Raw genomic sequence first — 18,371 nt, forward strand, 5'->3', positions numbered from 1 at the left:
TTTCCAATGCAAAAACCAGGTGAAAGTAGTCTCTATTTGCAAGGATTACTACACCTTTTTCTTTTTATACCACACCTGGACGGTTGGACCTCTGGAATGGGGATGCTGCCAAGCACCCCCTGCCAAGCGGCCGATCTGGCCATTTATCTCGGCACAAACATGGATTGAATTTGAGAACATACAGATATGAATCGTCCATTGCTCTGTCAAGATTCAAGCCGTCGATTGTTGAGATGAATGCCGCTCTACACCCCGCTTGGCATCATCCCCAGGCCCTGGACGTCTAGGGGAAAAGTTAGTATTATCGGGGAAAAGTTAGTATTATCAAATACAGAGTATTTAATTTTACTATTACAGTATCTACAGGAAAAGATCTACAGGAAAAGTGATTAGAGTGGAATGTCAGAGAAATATGAATCGTGAAAAATAATGACAAAATAAACAATTTTAATCTAAATGGTGTGTCTATTCAAGTTAAATGAATAAATGTGACCATTGAATTTAAATGCAAAAGATTGATGTCTCTATTCAGATTAAATGAATAGACATGACAATACTAAAATGTGTGACTATGAAGGTGAAATGAATAGACATTACTATTAGGTCTAATCAAAGAGGTGTAATCTTTGACCAACGGTCACGAGATTTGATCATGTTTTCCTCTATCGTGGTTGTACCTCTTTTGTGGTGCCGACGTGTACTAAAATCACCCACAAGATAAAGAACGAAAAACAAGAATGTCTGACAGATGAAAGATGAACAATATCATGAAGTGAAAAGGCAAATCCATTTCAATGCTTTCCTATCATTTTTTTTTACCATGACAAATCCTCAACATATTCATGACTAAAACGCAGCCTAAAGCAACAACTATGGAATGGTACACAGAAGAGAGCCTAAATATTTAAAGCTCCTTATTTTAGAATCAGGTCCATTCATGTGCCTAAGGCCCTAAACAACTACTAGTTTGTATCTTCACTGTTACAATCCAAGGGATGCTCTGCTTGCATCAGCTGCATTGATTTCGACTAGGTCCTACTTCTTTCATATACCGACAGGAACCCAACTTTCAAAAAATTCCATCTCAATCTGCACCAAAACATTGATTGTTACAAGGAAAATAATACCTGTTTAATTTGCAAGAAAGGAACTCAACATTGACATTACCAAAGCTCAGAATTGCCTGAGAAGAACCCTATTCCATTAAGTGAAAGGAAAAGGATGAACAAAATCTAACGGCAAGACTAAAGATGATGCAAAACACGAAAAGCTTAATGATTATACATTGGCCCCAGATTCAGGCGGATGTGCAAACATTCAAAATTTCAAAGCACCATAACGTCAGGCTCTCAAATTCATGTGCCATTTCATGATGGGAGTAGAACACATCCGAAGCCCAATTCTGAATAATGCCTAAACTGGGGAAATGAGATAAAAAAAAAATTTTTGACAAGGGGAAACGAGATATGAGGCCTTGGCATTTCACCAGTGTTGGAGGAACCCATTAGTTTGTCCCACTTTCTGATTTTCAGAAGTTGATTAGTGATTACCATTCTGGCGTCCACTTAATACTAATCTGTTCTTGCTCGGGGAAAAAAATGAAAAATAAGATTCTTATAACTTATTTTGAACGTCTATTTAAGCATTTGAATACAATACAGTTATACGAAAACACACAAGCTACTAACATATATGACATAGTTGCAAATAGCAATTGACACAATAAAGGAATAACATATAATGCACTCCAAAGAAATCTATAACGGCATAAGAAAGGGAGAAATAATTGAGGTTTAAGGTATTAATGCACCTAGTACTTGTCCTAATAAAGGAAGTATGAAAAGGCACAACTTTGGCTAGATGCTCCATCTTTTAAACCTCAATTATTTAACCTTCCTTTCCATGTTATAAAAGGAGTGCAACTTGCAATGAACCAACGACACTCATGAATTCGAGTATATGCATCAAGGCCATGAAATACTGTCCAGGCAATCCTTTGATCAACACTCAAGGGGCCAAACATATATAATAAACAAGTCCAGCCGAGTTTACCCGTGAACGAAACAATCAGAAAACCTGAAGCAAATAATAGGGACAGGACATACCTTCAAGTTGAGTGTATCAGAACTAAACCATATTTGTCTCTTAGGATACATGTCTGTTTGATGCTTCAACCTGACAAGGAAAATAATACTCATACCAAGAAAATAAATGATAAATAGGTGGTTTTTCGCAAGAGCATCTACAGACTTTTCTGAGGTACGTCTAATAGGAAAAATAAATCTTTATGATTCCAACATACATCATCAGATAACTGGTCTTTTATACAGGACATGGATCTCAACATTGTTTCCAAGGTATCTTTAGCCAACTGAAACTTTACATCCATCTCTCCAGCATTGGATTGTGTGTCATTTTGAAGCTGCACAAAGTACAGGTCATCAAATACTTCCATAGTTCTATTCAAACCTTATTATTCTCAAATTGGTCCTTCGAAGGCAGCAATGTGAAACACTTCATACACTCAAAGTACAACATATAGTTTAGATACCTTCAAATTGATAACTGCAACAGGGTCTGTCAAATCTATGCCCTGGTTTGCCATATTCCACGTCATGGCCTTTAAGCGGGGAAAGTTAACCTGAACATGATTTACAAAAAATCAAAATGCTAAGACCATGTATCCTACTGGACATCAATGTGATCACCCATATCATAACGGAATATCTGACCTGGTCCTTTTGCACATCTTCCCGCCATTCCCTTTGAAACTTTTGCAGCAGGAGTGTCAATAATCTTTGATATTCAGGAAGGACCTCATTAGGAAACAGCTTCTGAATCTCGTCCTTATTGATATTCTCATAAACACACCTGCGCATAAGCATGCGAAGGCAAACCAAAAGCTTCAAAGGAAAAAGTAAATTGTATTCAGCTATATGTAGTTTAGCATAGTTCCCTAATACATATAACTCGCAAGCTCAGAATTTTCCTGCTTATCAGCTTCCGTAAATGTTTGTTACTAGCTTAAAGAAATGCGAGAACCCTTGGTATATTATATGCATGGCTTGTGGAACATGATAAATATCAACACGAATAGTTGAATCAAATGCAATGCTTATGCTACACCAATTAAAGATGATGCAACCGCGGATAGTGAAATCAAATGACAACTCAGATGTGTACTTCCTGGACTCCTGGAATCAAATAACCGTACAATTCTTCATTTGGATGTGAATAATGTTGCCATCTGATAGGTTTTACCTTGTCTAGTTTAAACTGTTTATGATGTGCCTATAAGCTGTGAAAGAGGACACCATAGCCATTGAGAGAGAGAGAGAGAGAGAGAGAGAGAGAGAGAGAGAGAGAGAGAGAGAGAGAGAGAGAGAGAGAGAGTCCTTTTTTGGGTGAAAAAATGAGGGAACCAGCTAGGATGTTACTATAAGATATACTAGCAGATGATGATACAAACAGTACAATTCCTTCGTTCAACGTACCGATTAATTTTGAAAATAACCAGCAATAAAAATGCATGGATTCCAAATGGATGTCACAACATCTTGCTCCTAAATCCACCCAATCAATCAGCACAACCTACACACACTTATTCGGATAGAAATAGAAGGGATGGGGAAGGAACCATCTCAAGTTCGAGCATATCTCGAACTAAACAACACAAATGTGTGGTCCAGATTTGTGCTCAGCCTTGCCCCAGAGGCATTGAACAATTTATCCAGGATCGGTCTCACAAGTTTTCCATACATCTTAAAAGAATACACTCACCGGACTTTTTCAAGTTTGCTCACCTCCCACTGTCGAATGCAATGCGCGTTTTATTCTCCGTCGAACTTCTTTCCTATACTATCTAATTTCATTGGCTCCATATAACACGCATACCCGCCGCCGAAAAAAGACATAAATAGAGAACCATTCGTACTCAAAAGCTATTTGCCAAGGCAATAATTTTTCCTTATTCATTCAGCTTGACGAACAATGTGTGTGTGTGTGTGTGTGTGTGTGTGTGTGTGTGAGAGAGAGAGAGAGAGAGAGAGAGAGAGAGAGAGAGAGAGAGAGAGAGAGAGAGAGAGAGAGGCATACAGGATCGAGGTCGGAGTCGTTGGGGAGTTGGAGCATGTCGCAGATGATGTGGCGGTCGGCGGCGTCGAGACCGGTGTTGCGGGTCCTCCACAACGCTTGAAGAATGTATTCAACTGACTCCTTGGAGTTGGCCCTCACCAGCAATGGCAAATGCCCCCACAGCGAGTGATCCATCACCAAACCAAATTGCACTCCAACACAACCCCGAATGTAGATATATATCTCCGCTGTACTTTCTAGTTGTCCAAAATTCTTGCCCTAGTTCTCGAATCCAAGAACCGTGCCCACGATTTGAATTCAAGAACTTCGTTTTCTTCGTCTTTATTCGGAGCTTCTCTCAGTTGAGATGATGATGATGATACGGGAGCTCTCTGCAAACACCAATGACACGGCCCCACAAGCCCATTGGACTGTTAAACAGGCCGGGCTCGGCAGATGATTTTTTTTTTTTTGATCGGCAGCTGGGCAGATGATTTTAATGGGCTTAAAAACTCGAGCCCAAGTTCTGGGCCCATCAAAAACTGGAGACAACTTAGATTTTTGTGTTGTCCTTATTCGAATTTGACGCAAAACTAACTAACAAATGCGATTTATTTTTGAATAAGGACAAAACTTAAAGGCAAGCGTCTTTATTTGGGAAATTAGGCTTGAGTACCTTTTTGCAAATGATACATGCAAAATATCAGTCCAAGCCAGTGTGCACACACCTTCGCTAAACATAGAGAGTTGTAAACCAACTGTTCACTAACGGGGCTCCCATTCGAAGTCGGAGCAAATGCTCCGCCTGGATTGGTCCCCAAGGAGTTGTTGATAGCACCTGAGAGATTTCTAACCTAAAACCTTAGCTGAGAGCAAACACGTAAGTCTTAGGCTTTGACCACAAGACCAATTCCTTGGGGTTATGCAAAAGATCTTAATTCTTATGTAGATGGCTCGAGTTGGGCTTATAAGAGCAAGCCCCTTCGAATTTGACACTGCTAATCTCTTCCACCCTTGCTTGCCACATCAACAATATTGGCCACACTACAGCTTCGACTTCGATACAGGACAATGGCAAATCATTGAGCACTCCAGAGGCAAGGCCACATGGTTCTTATAACTGCACAATTAGATAGAACTCACGACTTAGTGTACGAGTCCTACATGAACGTTTAGTTGTTAAGGACGTTGAAGTGTCACGTGAATAGTAACTCAGTATACTTCACCTTTCAATACCATTTTTTTTTTTTTGGGTAAATGAAGATATTATTAGGATACAAATCAAAGGGGTATCCCCCAGTTTAAAACATGGTCAACATGACCACCAAAAACTAATAATCTTTAAAAGAAAAACAGAACCCAAAACAACCTGTCTGAATTAAGAAATTCGAACCTAATACTTCTCACTAAGTCTGAATTTCCGACGCTGAACCAATATATTCTTCCGCGGTTTCAAAATTTAATTATGAAATGGAGCACAATTTTCAAATAAAAGTAAAGTACTAGTACTATTTTCGTGTATAACACTAGTATTTTCGACTTTTTATACCAAATTAAAGATCTCTTCTTTAAATTGGTGATAATTTGTTTTTAAAATTTATGCATGAAATACATACTATATTTGTTTGGCCGATTAGGGAGTTAAGATTGAGTGATTAAAGCTGCAATTCCAACCCAAAAAGATAATGCTCCGTTAGGTATAGTTTATTGAGCTCGTCGGGTAGTTTTCCTTTAAAAAAAATCAAATTGATTGTCTATCGTGAGCTAACCAAGATTTCTTTTAAGAAAAATCAAATCGATCGTCTATCGATCGTTCCCCGATTGAATCATCATTCATGTTTTTTAGCTTAACAAACTGAATATTTTCTATCTGAATCAATAAGAAATCACACCTAGAGTACGAAATTTTTACTTTTCTTGATTTTTTTTTGTTATTTGTCAAAAAATCTTTTCATTCACATGTAGAGAGGAGCTGCATAAATGAAGATTATTGACTAAATTTAAAAAGGAGGAAAGAAACAAAAGGCTTTACATTTTGCTCTTTTTTTTCCTCACAAACTTACATTTTGCTTCTTTTTTTCTCACGAACTTATAAAAAATCTTGCTCATAGTCCCATGATAATTTTTTTCCAGTATCCAATGCGTCAAACAAAACTGATATATATGACCAAATTGAAAAAAGCCAAGATATTGTTCCATAAATTACAGTGAAAACGAAAGAAAAAATAAATCAAAGGAAGCAGTTGCCTGGCTAGCCAAAAGACTCAAAACTGAAAATTCCCCTACATTTCCAGTATAAATAAAGGCTTTCTACAGCAAGAGGAAAAACTTCTGATGAGATTCTTGTATGCTTCGTGCAAAACTTTTGTTCCTAGACATCTTTATAGCTTACCTATTCTTTTTCGCTTTCGCCAACTTTTTCTTCTTTTTCTTCACAGCCTTTGGCACTTTAGTCTTTCGAGCTTCCCTCTTCTCTTCTTTCACTTTCTTCTTGTTCTCTTTCCTAGCAGCTTTTCTATCAACAGGATCCAGTGTCTCATTTTCGCGTCCAGATTCCTTCCCTTCCGAATCGATTGAGGTTTCATCATCTTCGTCGTCGTCATCTGTTCCAGTCTCCGTTTCAGTATCATGCAAGTTAGAATCTTGTTTTACGTCACCCTCTTCCTGCTGGTGTTCTTTTTCGGGTGAAGGTTGAGCCATTGAAAGAACATGTTTGAGTCCTGTAATAGTCTGATAGTATAGATCGCCAGTATCCTTCCCACTAGTAATCCGATCTATATCCGCCTCAACATTCTTCACGCTATCCAGCGTTTTTGGAATATATGACTAGACACCACATCAAGCAAAAAGAAACAGAAACAAAACAATAAAAGAAGAATCAAATTCTGATGATTTTACCATTTAATTGATGAGCAAGGAGAACAAAGCGTTTTCCTTCCCATATGTTGGTTCCAATATCCCACCTCAGCTGTTTTGTTAAAGAAAAATATTTCCCCACCATAACTGTTTCTAAATAATACTCCTTGTGAACTGAACCGGTAATAATCATAATAGAATAATAATTCATTTGCATTTCCTTCTCCGAACTTCAGTGTCGTAGAAGTATTCCCAGTTCAGTTAGTAGATTGGGTTCTAACAGCTGACCAACTGGTCCCTGATCTTTAGTACATCTTTCTCAAAATAATTTTTTTTGAAAAAAATGTTCCTGCCAATTGAGCATAAGGATCACTTGTTTAAAAAATCAAAAGAAAAATGGAGACAAATACACTTATCACAAGGAGTATACTGCTTTATAGATTACCTGCACAAACACAGAGTCTGCAATTTCATCTTCATGTGAAATCACATCTCCTCTTGCCAAAATCTTTTGTTGAACCTGAAACAAGTAAAAAGGAACAAGAAAAACAATAAGGTTTTGTGTGAAGATCTCTCTGAAGTATTAACCAGTGAGAAGTTGGAAAATAAACTACCTCTTCCAAATAACTGTCCAGGGAGTCATCAGTTATAGAAGTATCAACAATGAAATCAAACAATTCCCGTATTGTCATCACAGCTACACCATGTTTTCTAAAGAAATCCTGCATTTGACAACATGATCAAATAAATTAAACGATCAGATTTTTTTTTTTTCTCCTCATTCAATTAATGCTCATTTTTTTTTATAGACATGAAGCCAAGTAGAAGATACTCACAGAAACATGAACACAATCCTCACGAAGAAAATCAAGAGCATGAGGATGGTCAAGGTCAACTGATTGAGAAACATCAATAATATACAAATGACCCTGCCAAAGAAGAGAACATTACTATACTGTGTTCGTGTTTATTTACAGAATCACCGAGGGCGCAAGAAACAAAGGCTCACCTCAGAATAGAGTATGTTATACTCGCTCAAGTCTCCATGCACTAGCTTGCACTTCTGATATAGCGTTCGCATTGCCATAATGATCTGAAATATGTACCAACAATCATTGAACAATACAAGAAAACATACAATTCAAGAATCAATGTATCCTTGTTGTAAAGCTATGTAAATCGTAATTAGGCAACTGATTTCATTACATGAAGGGATGCCAAAATAACCTCTAATGAAGTCTTACTGCATGTTCGGCACACACCTGCAAATGATTAAATTCTACATATGACTCAGAAACGGGAATGGGATATGGATCAAGTGACATTTCCAAACACATCCTTAATGGTCATGTCCACAGAGAAAGGCAACAAAATATCATTTTTATTTCTCCATGTATCCTCTTCATATGCTTCGTACAAGGCTATATTTTCAAACGAAAGAAGCAAAGAAATCAGACACACCAGTAAAACTAATATGTGGTCCTGGGACTGTATTTCCTAGAAAATATGCACATAAACGAATTAGCAGTGGAGCACCCGATGAATAAGCTTGCACGGAGAAGCCCCCAGATGGATTTAAATAGAGTCAGGCAAGCAACTTGTGAGTAGTGGGAGATTAGGTTTAGCCAAATATTGAATTCAGTAGGTAGATATCTACACACCTCTACATAACCTTCACGTAACTTGTCAAGAGATAAAGCAGCATCTTTAAGTCGAGGTGCTGCCCAACCTGCCTTCCCTGATACACACAGAATTCACAAGAAACTTCAACCACTAAAAGCTAAATTTATTTCGGAAACCCAAAAGTGCACTCATTAAGTAGCACAGCCAACTCCCGAAAGGGGGAAAAATAACCAAGGACCCTGAGAGGCAGGGACGAAGCCGGGAATTAGACAATGGGGTGGCCAGGAAAAAAAATGATATATTATACCAACGAATTATAAATCCTTTTTTAAAATTGTTATAATTGAAGTTATTTTGTAGCATCAAAATGAGTGAAGTCATGCCATATTTGAAGGAATACTAATGAAAGAGAGGGGCAACAAGAAAAATTCTAAGACAAGTACGGACCTATTTTATGTAAACTATAAAAATCACCAAATTTACTGGGAAAGCGCAATAAATACTAGAAACATGAGGGTGACCATGCCCACCATTGGGCCCCCTTCCATCTTTGTCACTGCTGAGAGGGGTAGCCTGAACGCAGCCTAATACTTTGGCGTAATAGTCCCAAAATTGGATGTTCTCATACTTTGACCCTAAGTCACATAATTCGCGTGCGTGAGCGGAAGTGGAAGTGTGAGTGTGAAAGCGTCTTTGAAACACATCAGAACTTACTAAAATTCGCGAGAGCAAGAAATGAGAACTCAAGCCTAGTGCGATGATTGAGAGCAGAGGCGCAAGGCATTTTGAAGGCTAATGTGACTAAGCGTTGAACCTACAATCTCCCACTTGGACAACTAACCACATACAATTGCAACAAGCAATGGCCCCTTTCGACCCTTTCTACGAAGTCCAACAAAAGAACAAAGCAAAAAAAGGAGATGAAAACTATAAAAAAATTCAAAATTCCAGCAATTAAACAACTTTTAGTGTACAACTCTGTCATGAATGAAGGAAGTACAGGTTGGCCTCAGCCCTAAACCTTTACCCAACACCACGATTCTTTGTAAGGATGGAGGATCCAAAACTAAAAGGTCATGCATATATTCTGGTGGGCAAGGGGTGCACATGGGTTGGTTTTGTCCAGGTTGATGCTCAACCTGGAAGTCAAAGACCTATATCAGCTATTTAAAATTCAACCCTTACCGAGACACCTGCAATTCTTAAAACATCTTCAAACTATTGCTGTTGGTTTTAAGTTTATCTCGATATCCTAGAATGTTGACTTACGCAGATCAAAAGGATCAATCACCCCAATATCGCCCACATGATAATGCAATCACAAACAAAAAGCTTGCACTTATTTAGCTAGAACTTATGTGGGTCACCAGCCAATGTGGGATGACCCGAAAAGTGTGAAGCTGTGGAAGAGACAAAGCTTTAGCAATATGCCTCTATTAAAAACAAGTGGGTTTCTTGTAAGCACTGTGGGAAAAATGCATGTCACTTCAAGCTCGGCAACAAAATTACGTATCTATTGTGCATCTTTAAAAGTGCAAGAAAGAAATGTATGCTCGTATATACCCTACGTAAGCTTAAGTCTCGGGTTGATTCGCTCAAGACAACATGCCACCCATAACCAAATCAATTGCGTAGTTCTCTGAAATGGAGAGCCAGGACCAGACCAATGGTCTGAAGAACCCAAACAAAAGTAACCATGGAAGGTGAGTGGGGTTCGGTTATCGGATTAGTAAATGCTCATCTGGCATGCCAATTCTGCAATCTTACCATACACAATCACAAGCATCAAAGATTCTAAGCCACTAATAGGATATCGATATGGTTCAAAATGTTCTATAATTCATCGGATTCAAATTTGCTGTCCCTGAGATCATCGTTTATGTTAGCGAATGAACTGTGAAGAACATCAAATATATTACTACACCTTAGAGGAGAAGAGGAGGGGATGCCACTGTTAACTTGTGACCAGGTGAGCAAGGTGGGGAAATGACCCAAGTCACCCAAAATCTGGGTCACTCCTTTGCTCTGTCACTGACGCTTGTGTACCAAAATTGAACATACAAAAGTGAATACATATAACCGCAATACCTATGAACTCCATGACCAGAACATGAAGCCTCAATAGAAGAGGAGCAGGGCACCTAATTCCTGCTGCCTTTAGCCTGCAATCATTGCAAACGCACCAATTATCAGACATGACCTATGTCAATAGTTCTCACAAATAAACTCGTATTCACCAATACAACTAGCATTTTATCCTAATCTGTATAACTAAAAATCATCTCAAGTCCCTACGAATTTCACAAATTATCCGGAATCCAACACAGGTTGAGTTATCCGCCGCCAGATATAGGAAAAGAACAGATTAACATCCCAGGTATCTCTTGTCCTACTGACCCCAGGACACCAACACTTTTCACAAAAGAAGCTCCTCAAGTGCTACTTGGAAATCCAGATGAACCACAAGCCAAAGACGAGATTTACAAGAACTTTTCTTCTTGCAGGGAGCCCTACTCATACACTAAATACTACTGGAAGAATTCAATCCTGAGAACTTGTTGGAATGGAAATATTTTACTGAATCTAATTGCCACTCTTAAGACATAGGAAGAACAACCACTACAATGGAAGCTGAAGTTTAAAATTCTTGGAAAAAGAAGCAGATGTTATAAAAAACGACGTAGTATATCTTCCAAGAACTGTAACAATGAAATAGCTGATCACTAGAATCAGCTAATCACATTCTACACACGGGGATTATCATCGAAGTTAACAGGACATAGATGAGTAAGCAATAGAGAACAATCACCAGCAATAAATAGCCTTGACGGCATTTACAAGTAATGGTGATTGGCCAGCATTAGCAAGAGTGGGACAACCTTTTACTACTCCAAACTCAAGACAAGTGAACACAAACACATGCTGATACTTTCCAGAAAAAGCAAAGCTTACAATGTCTTAAACTGCTATAATCTCTCTGTCACAAAAACTCATTTTGAATTAAAAAACACTGATCGCAAATTCACCAAAATAGGTCATCATAAATTTCCTCAAATACTCCAAAGCAAACTGTTCGTACTTGCTACCATACCCCTTAGAGAGAGAAACAGTACATAAGGAAAGTAAAAGCATTTGTAAGTAATGAATGACAGAAGAATACCTTATGCAGTAGGATAAGAAAAGGAATACCTAGCACACAAACTGTTCTGAGGTGAGCACATGAAAGTGGCAACAAAACAGAAAGGGCAGAAGGATTCACTGCCAACTTGCATTCACAGGCGTATCGCTTTGAGATGCTTAGTGGCTCAAGAGATACAAAAGCAAGTTCTTACTAACAAAATTTGAAGGCAAGAAGGTTCTGAGAATAATTCAGACAGCTCAGGATGACAATAACTTACTTGGACATTTAGCATAATTGGAACAAGTGTTTAAACATATCCACATTTGAACAGCGTGTTCAGAGTCCAAAACAATCTTTTTAACACCATGTATCAACAAACAAAAGAAGTACCTAATAAGATTTCTCATTTCTTTCTCAGCCCATGTCTTGACCATCTTCCGGGGATTGTGCTTGCAGTAACCATGTCTGAAACGGTAATCGCCTTGTACGTACCGGTCTCTGTCCCTGAAGTTGTTAGAGAACTGAATCATGTTACTCTGCCATTGGCTGGACAAGTACAATCTGGACAGTGGAACTCGAGCACAAAATGGAAACCCAATCATAATAGCGTGGCCATATTGGTAGGAGCATAGTAACCAAGTGCCCATTATTGATTAATGTAGTTGCGTATCACACTTGTAAGAAGTCATTGAGGTTTGAGGATCAATTCAGCTCAACCTTCTGTGACCTAAATATGAGCAATTAAGAACATGCAAGCTCTTGGTAAATTTCATCGTAAGTAACCATCTTTTCTGATCCCTTAACCATTAGTGCAATTACCGGGTAATTATACAAAAGATAAATTTCTAACATTTTAGATGCTTATATCACATATCAAACTCCCTTGGCATTACAATTAGTGATTACGTAACGTTTAAGCGAACATGACCTAATATTAGATCATGAAAATACCGACAACACCGGAGCATTCAAAGTCAATATTAGGAGTACAAAGTAAGTTCCACATAAGTCATTGCAACAAATTGAAGGGTCAAGGGACATACTTGAATACAAGAATAGAGGTTTTGTACACTTTGATTGCCAGTTCCTGACCATTAGACTTTGTAGCATGATATACGTTTGCCTGTTAGATAAAACAAGAATGAGCGATCATACACAGATGCTAAATTTAACAACTCAGAATAAAAGGCTCATAAGGACCAACACAGAAAAGCAACTTCTAGGTAGTACTGCATTACATACTTCTTTCCCCGTTGAAATGCAGCCATTTACATCATGGAATAGTCCACGATTTAACATTTTGAACAAGACCATTCGAGTTCGAGGATCAATTGCCTGAAAAAACAAGACAAAAGTTTAGTCACAATAATAAAATCCTTAAATGTGACTTCCGGTTTCACCATATGTTTGGAAATATGCAAATAGAAAAGTGAAAGTAAGAACCTGCGGATCAACAATAATCTTAATTAAGATGGTTTACATGCACAAGAGGCCAAGTACGCTTACAAACGTACTGTGGTTGAATAGCATCAGACACCAGTTTTCATCGTATATTAACAGAGAATATAAACTATAAAGCCACTCATAGTGACTCAGATGCTCTTTTTTATTACTATTATTCAGGTTTTAACAAGAAGGTTATGGAAGATAGCGATTTATATTACCAATCGGATATTTTCTATACAATACAAAAAGTACTCGGACTATACACTTTATGTCCTATCCTAGCAACTCTAGTGCCTCTTTCATCTCTTTGTTCACCTTTTCAACCAAATAGACAAAACTTAGTCAAAACACAATATTTATTAATATGTACTACGGTCTTTTTCTTTAATTAACGCCATTTTCCTTTCTGGACTTATTGCTACTGTGTGACTTGAGTTGTTTCATCAGCATTGAGTTAAGAAATTAATTATCTATGGTAATTAAATCATATTGACATGTTTCAGATACGTTACAGCATTTGCGTTGAGGGTGCAAAGAGAATAAATAAGACAGAAATTTATGCCTGCACTAACACAGAGTATGTTTTATTTCCCGTTCCAGTGGATTATTCAGGGATTCTTTCAAGGAGAGAGTCTTGTCATGCAGCACAAAGCGGCAAGGATTTCACAATACAAAGAAACAAGTTGTTTTTTGTGATTGCACATTAACCTGAAGTGAAGCGATAGCGTCAAGATTTTTTTTTGTTTCATCACCCGATGAGAATTATTCCATTACAGAAAAGATCTACAAAATCTAGTAGAACAGCTTTGTAAATGGAAAAGAGCTAATCGTCTCATTTTGTTGAGAAAAATGGGAAACTACATGTAATAACAGGTAAAAGAAAATAAAGCCACCTTTGTCTACTTGGACCTTAAATATCAAGTCTTTTGTTGAGGAAAAAAAGAAAAGGAAACTACTTTTGATAACAGGCAAAGTAAAATAAAGCCAACTTTGTCTACTTGGACCTTAAATGATGCAGAAATACTTGACTAGGAATTCTGGGATGTAATATATCACTTTTGTCAAATGCATACTTTGCAAGTCTTTGGTAAAAAGATAGCAATTCCTCTTTATGTATACTTAAAAAAATAACCGATTATTAGAAAACTTAACAATCATTACAGAGGTTGAGATCCATAAAGAACATAGATTTGATTAAAAATAGTTACGCAAAATATAATGAGCTAAATATTCCAATTTAAGAGGGGAAAAAGGTGCAGTAACACCCTGAGATAGCCTATAAACCAAGGCTGCAACGCATTGTTCTTAACCTGCTCGACAGTAGCACAATCTGCTTTCTCTGTAGTTTTAGTTTTACCGATGGCCAATAATGAGCTAAATATTCCAATTTAAGAGGGAAAAAAGGTGCAGTTACACCCTGAGATAGCCTATAAATCAAGGCTGCAACGCATTGTTCTTAACCTGCTCGACAGTAGCACGATCTGCTTTCTCTGTAGTTTTGGTTTTACCGATGGCCATCTCTCGAACACTTCCACGAATTGCAGTTGTGACAGAATTTGACATGCCAACATTCAGCCTCCCTTCCCATTCCTGCACCATCAAAGGAATCATAGTTCGAGGATTACAAATTTACAATATTGAATGGTCGTTGATCCTTCAGACCTGTCCCCACAAACTGGGCACAATAGAATACAAATGCCAATTCAATTGCAGTGGCAAAAAGAAGACACACAATAGCATCAATGCCAAGGGCTTAACATCAGGTCTACAGAATCTGTCAAGGCATCACTTCTCGACACAGACAAGCTGTTTCGACATAATTTCAGCATTAAAAACTATTTGCATAACATATTTCACAATTTAGCTTCTTCATCCTTCCTGGAAGTGACTGGAAATATGAATTGCTCCGTAGATGTTAGGACTCTAGACAATAGTAAGTCCCAGTGGCTATTGGGAACTGTCAAAGCATAATCACCTACTTGAGTTTAAGAAAAGGCATTCCAAAGACCTAGATAGACAAACCAAAATTTATCAATATCTATTTTTTTTTTAACCTTTTCAGTGATCAATAAAATACATGTTCTCAGATTTCAAAAAAGTGCTTCCCCCAACTATGAGACAAACTGTTATCTAAGCAGATTAATTGTCTTTGTCAAAGAATGATGACTCTAAGATTCACGAATAATAACTACTTTTGGACATATACTTCATTTTATTTGGGTCAACACTTCTACATGTTTTATAGACCCAAAACATAGCTCCCATGATGTACAGTTAGTGTTGCAAAAAACAGAAGGAAGATACATTCATATACACTTTTTGTCTGTGCACCTCTAAAGGTGAAGCTCTTATATGATGGGAGAACTTCTGGTTCCGGTTTGAGAGAGGTTGAAGCGAAGATGTATTGGGGCGAGAATGAACCCCCCCATGAGCATTGGGACGCCTGGCTTGGAGTGTAAAAGCTCCTTCAACAGCTTCATCATCATCCTTAGAGTCCAAGTAGTCAAGAGCGTCTCCAATTTCAGAATCAGAAGACCATGAAAGCTCATCCTCTTCTTCTTCTTCATCCTCAACTCCATCCACTACAACCACTTTTTTTTCTTTTTCTCCATCAATCGACATAGCTATTCTATCAACGTAGCTCCTCGCGTGTGGTTTTCCCAACCTACTCTTCCTCCCTTTGCTGTGACAGGAAAAATTTCCAGTCCCTAATTTCAAAACCTGCACATCACGAAAATCCTTTGGATTGTGAGAAAGGGTGGGAAAATAGAAGAAAAAATAATCTTTTCACTTGTTTGAATAACTAAAGGGGGGTGAAACTTTGATGAGAAACGATGATAAATGAAGGAAAAAGATGGATGTTGGTAAGATTTGGTGAGAAACCGCAATGCTTCTTTTCTCTCCCGTTCTCGCAATCTAAAGGGGCAAGGGCCTGTTACCCATTGGGACGAAGGGATTTGGTGAGGAAATAAAGGATTATAGCTTCTCACCAAAACTCACCATTAATGGTGAGAAACAAAATGGACTTTCTATATATTCTCCATTTCTTGTCATTTGCAACTCTTTCATTAAACAGGGAAGCCTGACAAACTAGAACGTTTGCAAACACATATAATCTTGAAAAAGGGACATGGAGTTACCTGACAAACTAGAACGTCTACAAATACATATAATCTTCCAGAACTTATCAATTGTGAGCAAAAACTCGAATCCAAAGCGCCCAAAAAGTAAAGATCAACTAGCTCAAAATGATGCAGAAAAACCCCAAATTCAACACAAACTGGCACAAACTTTCAATTCTCCCTGTGAACACAACAAAAAAGGAGTAATTTTCGATCAATCAAAACTTTCAATACTCCGTGTGAACTCAACAAAAAAAAGGAGTAATTTTCGATCAATCAAAACTTTCAATACTCCGTGTGAATTTGGACAGATATTTTCAGCAAAATTTTGAATTCTGATGATAAGCCAAAGCGCCAAAAAAGGAAAGATCAGCTAGCCCGAACACAAAATCACGAAGAATAGCCCCAAAATTGAAAACTCGCACAGCATACATTAACAAAGTGGATAAAAATCCAACTTTGAATGTCAAGGCAAGTTTGGACAGAAACTTTAAGCGAAATTCCCGAATCTGATAAAAACACAGCTCTCCACGAAATGTTCGCAGAATAGATGCATTTGACCACTTAAAAATCAAAATAAGCAGCGGAATTGAAGTTAAAATTCTGACTTCCAACGGACGAGCTATCCGTGTGTAATAATTTTTCCTTTTCTTTTTTTCTTTTCTTTGCGTAAAGGCTTCGAAGGAGAAGGAAAACCCAAATCCTACAGCACCGAAAAAGCCCCAAATTCAACACAAACTCGCACAGTATACAGCGTCAAAATGGGGGGAAAAATCCCAACTTTGAACGTCAAAGACAACTTATCAAAGGATCGAAGCCTGAACTAGTTCCCAAACACAAAATTCAACCCAAGGAAAAAAGAAAGAAAAAAAGGAGAAAACAAAGAACACGCACCTTGAACAGCATACATTATCAAAATGGATAAAAATCCCAACTTTTTTTATTTTTCGGTAAATAAAATTTTATTAAGCACCAAGAAAACTCAATACAACACACAGGGCTTAACCGTAGAAACCAACATACAACTCCACGGTGAGGGGAGGACACGGACTAAGGTGAGATGTACCTGTTCTGATCGTCGCCGGAGCCTCCGATCGTTGCCGGCGCTGCTGAGCTTTAGTCGATTTAAGATTAGGGTTTAGGGGTGGTTTTTCTGATCGATTAGAAATTGGCGCTCCTATTCGCACTCGACAGTTAGTTATCGAAATTGAGATATATTTTCAGCGGCCAATTACCGAAATATAATATTTTTTTCAACAGATGTTTACCGAAAATGCATGTTCAGCAGTTGTTTACCGAAAGTTGAACATATTTTCGACATGTAGTTACCGAAATATAATCTTGTTTTTAACAGCAATTTACCGAAATGTTATTTATGATTTTCAACAATCATTTACCGAAATTTAGTGGGCTACGGGAGTAAATAGAGGGCTGCGAATAGCGGCGCCCTTAGAAATTTAGGGCTCTGAGTTGAGAGTTGAGACATGTATATTCGCGAACTTTACCCTCCGTCTTTTAAATATTACCAGTTTACCACCAAAACTTTATTTTGAATTGCTGTACAAAAGCTTCGAATTCAAACCTTTTATGTTTTTTTTCTTTTGTAAAATACTAAAATGTTATGAATTTCAGGTGATTGTGTACTTATAGATGTCCGGTTAAAATAATTTTTGGTAACTTAAGTATCTTGACAAAATCTAAAATATGGTTGGTTTGAATTATGAAATTAACGCCGATATCGAGATGCAAAAGAGTGAATTGCACCCTTATAGTTTCACCCCGAACGGCAGATAAGCCACTTTCTAGTTATATTTCTAAAGTCATTTGAATCTGGCGCATATTCTACTTTTGCCTTGGACCAAAAAGATGAAAAATTTAGCTGATGAGCCACAATGTTTTTAACCTTTAAAAACTGTCTTTGCACCAAACTTATTTGGATGAAAAGGGCCAAATCTATCTATTCAATACCTCTTTGCAGAATAAGACATGAAAAAAAAAAGTATAGTATGTGGCCGAAACATGAGAACACGGGCACTTCCCTGGAGGATTTGTTGCATTCCGGTATATCGAAAATTGGTATTGTTACATGGAAGAGTTCATGCATATGGCAAGACCTGAACTACTGATTC

The 18,371-nt window shown here is 37.7% G+C and overlaps 2 protein-coding genes across 2 annotated transcripts; both read right to left on the minus strand.

Moving 5' to 3' along the window:
* Positions 1-768: 768 nt before the first annotated feature.
* Positions 769-4,480, minus strand: LOC131331361 (uncharacterized). The gene is made up of 6 exons (XM_058365258.1): positions 4,096-4,480; positions 2,733-2,903; positions 2,552-2,641; positions 2,303-2,422; positions 2,106-2,175; positions 769-1,089 (listed from the first exon to the last, which is right to left on the minus strand). Exons 1-5 carry the CDS (start codon positions 4,267-4,269, stop codon positions 2,146-2,148), a joined length of 585 nt encoding a protein of 194 aa, XP_058221241.1. The 5' UTR covers positions 4,270-4,480; the 3' UTR covers positions 769-1,089; positions 2,106-2,145.
* Positions 4,481-6,214: 1,734 nt separating this feature from the next.
* LOC131331358 (uncharacterized) lies at positions 6,215-17,423 on the minus strand. The gene is made up of 13 exons (XM_058365254.1): positions 17,309-17,423; positions 15,452-15,841; positions 14,582-14,710; positions 12,917-13,009; positions 12,718-12,797; positions 12,065-12,178; positions 10,642-10,715; positions 8,592-8,668; positions 7,940-8,023; positions 7,767-7,859; positions 7,545-7,652; positions 7,376-7,450; positions 6,215-6,900 (listed from the first exon to the last, which is right to left on the minus strand). Exons 2-13 carry the CDS (start codon positions 15,740-15,742, stop codon positions 6,463-6,465), a joined length of 1,656 nt encoding a protein of 551 aa, XP_058221237.1. The 5' UTR covers positions 15,743-15,841; positions 17,309-17,423; the 3' UTR covers positions 6,215-6,462.
* Between the last annotated feature and the right edge of the window lie 948 nt (positions 17,424-18,371).

Source organism: Rhododendron vialii, chromosome 6a (genome assembly GCF_030253575.1).
Source record: "Rhododendron vialii isolate Sample 1 chromosome 6a, ASM3025357v1".
NCBI classification, from domain to species: domain Eukaryota; kingdom Viridiplantae; phylum Streptophyta; class Magnoliopsida; order Ericales; family Ericaceae; genus Rhododendron; species Rhododendron vialii.

What these genes read in the sequence shown, in the direction of transcription:
- LOC131331361 (XM_058365258.1), bottom strand. Translation starts at nt 4,269, where the DNA reads ATGGATCACTCGCTGTGGGGGCATTTGCCATTGCTGGTGAGGGCCAAC. An exon ending in ACGACTCCGACCTCGATCCT is followed by an intron (nt 2,904 to 4,095) that starts GTATGCCTCTCT and finishes TTTCCTTTGAAG; the next exon opens with CTTTTGGTTTGCCTTCGCAT. An exon ending in TTGCAGTTATCAATTTGAAG is followed by an intron (nt 2,423 to 2,551) that starts GTATCTAAACTA and finishes TACTTTGTGCAG; the next exon opens with CTTCAAAATGACACACAATC.
- LOC131331358 (XM_058365254.1), bottom strand. Translation starts at nt 15,742, where the DNA reads ATGTCGATTGATGGAGAAAAAGAAAAAAAAGTGGTTGTAGTGGATGGA. An exon ending in TACGTGAAGGTTATGTAGAG is followed by an intron (nt 8,024 to 8,591) that starts GTGTGTAGATAT and finishes TACATATTTCAG; the next exon opens with ATCATTATGGCAATGCGAAC. An exon ending in TGGACAGTTATTTGGAAGAG is followed by an intron (nt 7,451 to 7,544) that starts GTAGTTTATTTT and finishes TACTTGTTTCAG; the next exon opens with GTTCAACAAAAGATTTTGGC.